General features: G+C 47.0%; 1 protein-coding gene across 7 annotated transcripts in view; it reads left to right on the forward strand.

Moving 5' to 3' along the window:
* The window catches only part of ADCK1 (aarF domain containing kinase 1), a 72,269-nt gene extending 65,172 nt beyond the window's left edge, over positions 1-7,097 (forward strand). For all 7 annotated transcript variants that reach the window (XM_056493629.1, XM_056493628.1, XM_056493634.1 and 4 more), the window contains 4 exons: positions 299-448; positions 679-876; positions 4,516-4,709; positions 6,108-7,097. In XM_056493629.1, the coding sequence (XP_056349604.1) occupies positions 299-448; positions 679-876; positions 4,516-4,709; positions 6,108-6,279 (714 nt within the window). In that variant the 3' untranslated portion in view covers positions 6,280-7,097. The remainder of the gene's footprint in view (positions 1-298; positions 449-678; positions 877-4,515; positions 4,710-6,107) is intronic.
* Positions 7,098-8,783: the final 1,686 nt, after the last annotated feature.

Here is an 8,783-nt window from a genome sequence, read left to right on the forward strand (position 1 = left end):
TCTCACTTCCCTCCTCATTACCAGAAACCCCATTCCTACCTACATGTACTAGCTCTTTTTTGTGCTAAACAAGTGTCTTTAAATAACCCATGATCTCACAAACAACTTCATGGTGCTCCCTCAATGCCCTGGACCACCCTGTGCCTCCATCAATGTGAAGGGCTGCAGCAGCTCTGGGTGGGGGTATCAGTATGTACAGACCCTTGCTTCCTGGGTTGTCACACAGAGGCTGCCTCCCCTCCCCGGCAGGCACCCTACTGTGGGTGGCAGTGTGTGACCATCTCTTGTCTCCTCACAGATCTCTCGCAACTTGGGGAAGCTCTACAGTGAAATGATCTTTGTCAATGGCTTTGTGCACTGTGACCCACACCCAGGCAACGTGCTAGTGAAGAAGTGCCCAGCCTCTGGCAAGGCTCACATTATCCTCCTGGATCATGGGCTCTACCAGGTATGTAGGTATGAGGGGCTTCCAGGGCCTTGTGAGGCTGCCTTTGGGCATCAGGCTGCAGCCTTGCCCCTCTAAGTACATATGAATACATTTTTCCTATTACTTCCATAACCCTCCAATGATATTTTTTGCCTTTAAAATGGAGGATAGTGCACAGGTAAGGGGTGCAAGACTTCCCCCCCTGTTTCCTGTCCTCTGTGTGCTTCTGGGGACCTTGTCTCCCTTCCCAGGTGCTGAGCGAGTCGTTCCGCATGGACTACTGCCGCCTTTGGCAGGCCCTCATCAAGGCGGATATGAAGAGGGTGCAGAAGTACAGCCGGCGCCTTGGGGCAGGGGATTGGTATCCTCTCTTTGCCTGCATGCTGACTGCCAGATCTTGGGAATCTGTCAACAGGGGCATTGACCAGTCACCAGTCTCTGCCAGCGAGGTAGGTCTTGTGTGTCCTTCCCTAACATGTGCCCTTACTTCTCCTCAGTACCTTTCTTTGTTGAAATCACTTGCACCGATAGTACAGCAGTGCTGGGCAGCCCCTGGCAGCTCTTTCTGCAAATTTCTGCACTGATAGCTGAGCTAGAAAGAGCCAGGACTCCTTCTGCAGTGTGTTTTATAGTGGCTGAATTTAATTTCTCCAGATTCACTTGTCATGGGCTGCTTAAATTTTGGATAATATTTTAATACCTAAGTGTTCACTGTTTCTGGCTGGGGAAACATTTTGTAGATTGTCCTTTTCTTAAAAAATGTTGAATGCAGCTGTGCAAGAAACCATCAGGGAGGCTAGGATAAGGTACAGGAGACATAAAGGTTTGGTGGGAAGACATGAGAAGGATAATGCATTATTACTATTCATGTAAATGACTATCAGCACTGATATAAACTCCTAAAAACCCCTGGAAATTACCTCCCAATCAAAAACCCTATTAACTTGGAGTCAAGGTTGCTTAACTGCAGATCCTGTCAACTCAATCACTACAAATCTAGGAAATTGCCACTTACATTCTTCACCCTTTCATATCCACACATGCTGGGATCCTTCTCATGCCTCCTTGCACACCTGATACACACAATACCCTACCTTAAGAATAGTAGCAGCCCTGCCAACTGTGCTGTTTCTAGAAAAGAACATAAAGTGATGTGATTCAGCCAATGGACAAGTGTCTGTAAGTAGAAGTGTGTTGTATCCTATGGTTTGCTTTTATCTGAACACATCTGTAGTAGAGAGGATGAAATTCATTTAGGTAGCATTATAATACTGTTCTATAAAATTCTCTTCTAAAAATTTCTTCATTTTGATGGATGTGGCAGAATTTGCTGTACTGGTTTGCCATTATCCATAGCAATGAGTAGGTTAGATACCTTGTGTAATGGATCCCCTCCCAATTATCTGAGTTAATTTCCTGCTCATCATAAATAATATAATGACTATCTAACAGATCTGTGCTTGATCTGGTGAGTTCTGGAGCTGATATCTCCAGAAAAAAATTCAGAGGCGCCAAAGCAAATTGGCACAATGCTAAGTCCAATACTACAAGGCCAGTGTTGAATCTGAGTTAGTGAGCAATGTTTATTCCCGACTTGCTTGTGAAGGTTATGCCAGAGGTGTAGCTGCAGCTATGTGGTCCCTTTGTGTGCTAATGGACTTTGTCATTGAGTTGAATTGCGTGTATGGAACCAGCTCTGTTGTCTTTGCCTACATGACACAATTAATGCTGAAACTAGATAATCCTGCAGCAGATAATGGGGAGCTGAGCAGATTTGCTATGGCATTAGGAAATGAGCTGCTGCTTGCCCTTACTTTAGAGGTGAATTTGAAAGATTTTATCAGCAGCAAAAACTGAGTGCTGAGTAGCAGGTACCATCGGTGCAGAGCTCCACAGAGTGTGCCTGAGGATATAGCAACATGACAGTAGCCTGTGAGACAAGGAAGCAACCTTTCTGAAACAAAATCTTATCTGTAGTACTGTACTCAGTCTGGGACATTGCATCTTGAGAAAGGTTTGATGGAGCTGGGGCAAGTCCAGTAGGCATCTACAAGGACTAGTGGCCAAGCAGATGCAACCTGTGAGGTAAGTCTGAGCAAGTTAGGTCAGAAAAAAATCTAGAAAAGGCAGGTCAGGAAGAGTTGCAGCAGCGATTTTCTAGTTTTTTAAAGAGTGCTGCAAGCAGGACAAGCAGTCATGGGTTTAAATTCAACTAAACATGAGAAAAGCCATATCTAGTGGCAAAGCAGTGAAATGCCAGTGCAGATGGTCTGGGGAAGTTTTGATTTGTGTTACTGGAGAGCTTTAGGTACAGACTGGGCAAATGTAAGAGGATTGCCATAGGTGTAGTTGTTCCTGCCTTAAGCCACAGCCAGGCAGCTGATTGCTCAGGGTGGCTGCTAGCCTCATCTCATCTGATTTTATGATGCCTTTTGCTGCATCCTGCAGCAGCCTCAGCAGCTGCAGCCAAGGGACTTTTCTCAGGTCCTGTGGCATAGCTTATTTCTTACTCTGCACATAGGCTGTGCCCTTGACAGAAAATGACAGTTCTGATGACAGATCATGTGGGTGTTTTGTGATGTGGACAAGCAGCTGGAGCTAAAAATAAAATACATAGAAAACAAAACCTATGTCTGGAAAATAATGTAGGCTCTGCGATGATGCTGGTTGGGAAAACGGATAAGAGATAATCAGGGAGGAATTTTCTGCCAATAAATAATGGAATAAAATAGTATTCAGGAGAGCTAAGCATCTTCTTGCTGAAGCCTTGTGTATCTGGTCAGTGATGGAGGAAGGCAGACACAAAGATTTGTTTGTCAGCAGCAAAGCAACCATGGTGGTGTGTGGGTTGTGTACATCTCTGACCATCATGACCTGCACGCGCAGTTTGTGCAGGTCTGTTCCTTTATAATAACTTTGAAGTTCACCAAGAGTATGAGATTCCACATCATTAAATATAGGCCATCCCTCATTCCAGAGGAGAGAAGTCTTTAAGAGCTGTCATTTCCCACAAAGGAATGACACATTTCCCACTTCTGGTAAGAAGTTATTTACTGTCCCCCTGCATGTGTCCTCCTGGATTTTGTAGATTTCAGATGTTCATGGTTTCTATGGATTTCATGTCATTATTCATGTCATAGCCCCTGTAGGAAGAGGAAGGGACATGGTATGCATATAGGATCAGCTCCCAGCTACACTGTGCTACATTTACTGGGATGGTGGGGGAACTCTCAGATCTAAAAATGGGAACAGGCAGGGATGACTGTCTTGCATGTTCTGGTGGCTTGATTTAGGAGAGGAGCTCATCTTGAGTGGCTCAGGCTGTAGCCCCTAAGTTATCACTGGGTTCTTACAGTAGACAATGTGTGTGTTGGAATCTGGTGAATCAGAGAAAATGAAGGATTGCCTTGGACTTACACTCTTTCCTTAGTTATCTGCTACTGGCTGCCGTTATACAGGATATAAATCTAGATCTGACAGAAGAAAATTTGACAATTTTTGATCTTTTGGGTTAACATGATGCTTAACTGCATAATTCTTTCTCACCTCTGCTGAACTGTCTTGAGGACAGAGGACAAACTAGGCATTGGAAACAGCTTCACCAGTATAGCATTGAGCCATCTGTTGCATGGGGCAGCAAAGACCAAGCAGCCTGGTTGTCTTTGCAGTGTGCTTCCACCTTCCTGAGCAATTCTGCTACCTGCAACTCTGCCAGTTCTGGGGCTGATGATGTGAGAAGTCTCCAAGGGCAGTAATGAGATCTGGTTGCTGCAGACTGCCTAGGACCAAGAACCAAGACACCAGTGAGTGGCTGTTCTCTTGAGAGGCTATTTACCCTGCCAGTGAGGGGATAGGTCCTTATCTCACCAAGAGGCAGATGGGATATGGCAAGAGTGATTTGTGCTGTGACTGCTGTGCCCAGTGTCTGCAGGAAAAGCAGGACAGAGCTTTGTCGCTTCTGGCCTAGTGTCATGGTCTGTTAAAACACTGTTTCTTCCTAGCAAATCTCAGCTGCATCTGGAGCTGCATTTCCCATGTACTCTTACCTTCTCTCTCCTTTCTCCCTGACATGACCTGGCTGGCCACAGGACATGGAGATCCGGTCCAACGCTGCTGCTTACTTGCCCCAGATCACCCAGCTCCTCAACAATGTTCCCCGCCAGATGCTGCTTCTGCTGAAGACCAATGACTTGTTAAGGGGGATTGAGTCAGCCCTGCACACACGGGCCAGCGCCAGCTCCTTCCTCAACATGTCTCGCTGCTGCATCAGAGCTGTTTCTACGTGAGTCTCTTACCCTGGCATCAGAGCCAGACAGGAAGCAGCAGGAGCTAACTGTCCCTGTGGTCTGGGAGATGAGGGAGATCCCAGGTACAGCAGGCCTATCAGGGTCCCACTGCAACTGAGCAAGGCAAGCAGGACAGACCCTGAGATGATGGTCAGATCCAATCAAAAGTCCACATGATAAGGCAGCATCTTGGTGATGGGGCAGGTCTAAGAACAAACCAGAAAGTCAATCTGTAGATTATGTCCAGGGGTTGTCAAGGGGGTCTATGGTGACAAGACAGGGCTGAGGTCAAGCAAGGGAGGTCAATGTGTGAGTTGAGGTCCAGACCATGGGGCTTCACAGCAGGGCATGAGCTGGGGACCATTACTCTTCCAGTGTAGCTTAGGCAGGTACTGAAGGTACAGATCTGAGATGAACTGAGGTTCCTGGGCCTATGAGCAGAGGGTTGGGGGTGGTTCCAAGCAAGTCAGGGCCATTAAGGCTTATTAGGGCCCCACTCAGGGGGCCTGACAAGGCTCTGACTTAACCTGTTGACCTATTACTATTAGCTGTGGATCTCTTCCCCTCATTGTGGTCTTACCCCTACTCAGTTACATGTCTCAGCCTCTGCCTGTGCTGTCCTTAAATCCATCAGCCTCTCCAGAGGACAAACCTGTCACCCTGGGGCTGGGGACAGGGATAGAGTTGGAGGCCTTAGGTTAAGGGTTTAGGATTTGTCCCCTCAGAGGAGGGGAAGGGGCTTCTTGCCCATTATAGGCATTACCACTGGGCAGTATTTGTGAGTAGCATAGATCTGAAAGTTTACTGCAGCCTGCTTGAGGGAATTAGGCTGACTAAAGATCAGGCTGATGTTTAAAAGTCAGGAACAGGAATTGTGCAAGTGATTTCATTCCGTGAGTCTTATGAGTCAATGCATTTCTGCCTCAGATTCCTCATCCTTGTAGATGAAATAACAGTTATTTCTTGGGCTGAATTAGCCTCTTCTAAAGAAAGGTGGAAATATACTTTTCCTGGAATCTGTATGTCAGGATTGCTGGACTCTTACAAGTGTGCTACCAGGAAAAGCAATGGGAGTGTGTACCTGTCACTGTGAGCTGAGGTGAAGCTGGGAGAGAAGCAGAGGAATGCCATATCCCAGGATCACTACACACAGTGGGAAGAGAACTGAGTTCTCAAGGGAGCAGGCTGTCTCTTCTGCCAGATTCATTCTAGGAAAGTCAGTCCCCAGCTCCACAGAAGCCCTGCTTAGAGAAAATCCTTACTTCCTGGGGATTCTCCAGATAGGGATATTGTCCACTCCTGGGAGGGTCAGTTGTGCAGAAGATGTAGGACAGGACTCCTTCCTCCTGGGCTGTTTCCTGCTGGATCTAATGCAGCTGTTTCTCTCATTCTAGGTACCAGAGGAGCAAGAGTCATTCACTTTACAGGAGGGCCCAGATCTCACTCACGGAAGCCCTAAGCCTGTGGCAGATCAACTTATATGAATTCTTTCTGTGGCTGAAGGGGTCCCAGCTGGGGAACTGGGTCATTGCTCTCCTGAGACGGATGCATCATTTCACGTACTGACACGAACTGGTGGGAGAGGCCCAGGTGCTCCCTCCCTCCCTTCTGCTCTCCATGGCACATTTGCCTTCCTGACAATTTCTGTCTGGTTTTGGGTCTTACTCTGTATTACATACTGCACTGTCCTTTTCTTTTACAGCATTAGCTTCCTCTGTGGCACAGAGAGATTTGAGTTGGTACCAGAGCCATACTGTTTTGTGGTTTAGGAAAAGTAGGTGTATGATACCTTGAGCCAGGAAAGACAGGAAAGGATACCTTATTTCCTCATTTGTGCAGGTTAAGTTCCACTCAGATTCTAGTGGGATTGTGCTGGAAACAAATGTCTCTTTGATTCTTTCTTAAACAATCTTAAAGAATTTAAGAGAATCCCAGCCCTACCTAGAATGCCCCAAAACATTTCACAGATCCTCAGAGAGAGGTGGTAAGTCCCATTAAAATGCAATAGGGTTTATATTAGTTTGTGCAGTCTCCTTAGTCTGATTTCTGTTTAGGTGTGCAGAAGGTTTCTCAGAGGAGTGAGATCTTGTGAAAAGCTGTCAGTAGGGTTTTCTCTTCCAGCACCAGGGAAAAAGGACTCAAATGGTGAGAGTGGTGGACTGGGAATAAGGTTCATCTCCAGTCCTGTCAGCAAGTGCCTCTTGGGCTTCTCCTGGCCTGTTTCCTTTCAGGTGAAATGGGAGAAAAGGACAGTGATCTTGCCCCTCTTCTGAAATTCAGGAAAGGCAGTAGGAATGACAACTCAGGGCTCTGAAACTGCTTGTAATGTATGTGTACTGTACAATACTTCCACACAACAAAATAAATGTGTTGTATTGAAGACCTTTGGGGGAGGGATGCTTGGCTGTGCACTAGAGTTATGTTTGAGCCTCTAACCTATGTCCTGCTTCCCTTTCTCCACAAGGGAATGATGCCAGACAGTGCCGGCAATTCCTTGTAAGCAAAATGCCCACTTGGTATTTTCTCTATCCAAGAGGTTTGTACCACATCTGAGTCCTCTGCTACTGCATCAGATGTGTGTTGGGATGGGATGGGGTGCAGGAACAGGCATCTTTCTGCTGGGAGGACACCTCACACCCTTCTACCCAACTCCATGCTGAGCCTGCCTCCTCCCTGCCTGTGGGAGTGTGCTGCAGCACATCTGTGAGGTGCCACCATTCCCATGCCCCAGTGAGCATTTCACCTCGTCACTGCCTGTGACGTTTTACTGCTCCAGCCTCAGACAAAAACCTGCCATTTGCTCAGTGGTGCAAGTGACAGGTCTGATGGCTTTGACTCTGCAGTTGTGGGACAGCTACCAGAAAGCCTTACCTAGAGGCCTGCTTTATGTGAGACATATTTGAGATACTGGGAGACATCTCTGCTGCTTGTAAGAACTCCTTTAGCCAGGAAGGGTGGATGGAGGTGACTGCTCACATCATCTCAGCTTTTCTCATAAACTATCTTGGTGAAAGGGGACATGAAGGACAGGATGGGAATGTCCCTCTACTGTCAGAAAGCCTACTAAGCTGAGGGTTATTCAGGTACCAAACCATGCCTGAGAGCAAGCCACAAGAAGGCCATTCACTCTCCCAGTTTCCATACAATTTGTCAACTTGCACAGATGTGAGATCCCATCTTGAAGTGAGTTCATTTGCTTGGGAAGGGAAGCAGGGGACAGAGTGTGGGTAAGTGTGTATATGAGTCCCTGGCAAATCAATCAATCAATGCTGGCTGTGCAGGAAAGGGAAGGAATGTAATCCAGAAAAGATACCTGGCTTGGGTGGGCTTGGGCATGACGAGTTAGGGACTGCAGGTGTGCAGACAGGGGCTGTGTACATGCACAAGCATGTAGACAGAACTGGCTGGCTCAGGACTGCCAAGAAGTGGTGTGTGATTAGCAGAGTTCTGGACAGGGTATTACTGAATGTGGGTTTTGGGTCTCTTCATGTAGTCAATCACCTGATCCTGGCATTAGCTCTCTGAGCCCTTCCTACTTTGGGGGCAGCAGCAGGAGTGATGTGCTCTCTGATCTTTTCTAAGAGCAAAAAAAGAAACCCTGGTAAGACTGAACATCCTTGCAAATCTAGTCCCCAGTCCATGCCATGACAGATCAGAGATTCCCTTGACTTCTGGGTCGTATGATGGCATCAGGGAATGGAGTGGTGGTAATTGCAGGATGAGACTCCTGAGTCGACAAAGAGTCACTGGGGCCCTGGAATATTGGTGCTGCAGCCTGTACATGACTAATCTTTGCTCATATGAGCAGTCTGGCTGAATCAGTGCCTTGCTCAGGTACTTAGAGCTGGTAGGCTGGCCAGCATAGGCGGGACTGACTTGTTCTCATCACAATTAGAGCTCCTCTCAGAAAGTTGGCCTGGTGTGACTTGTTTAAGTCCCAGAGACCCTCTAGTAATGGTCACCAACTGCACGTCCTCACCTTTGTAGCTGCCTCTGAAAATGCCTTTGCCTTTTCATAGGTGAATATACTGACCAGAGCACTGTTTGGGTTTCTCATCTGTTAGTGAAAG

This window comes from Oenanthe melanoleuca, chromosome 5 (assembly GCF_029582105.1).
Source record: "Oenanthe melanoleuca isolate GR-GAL-2019-014 chromosome 5, OMel1.0, whole genome shotgun sequence".
Lineage (NCBI taxonomy): Eukaryota > Metazoa > Chordata > Aves > Passeriformes > Muscicapidae > Oenanthe > Oenanthe melanoleuca.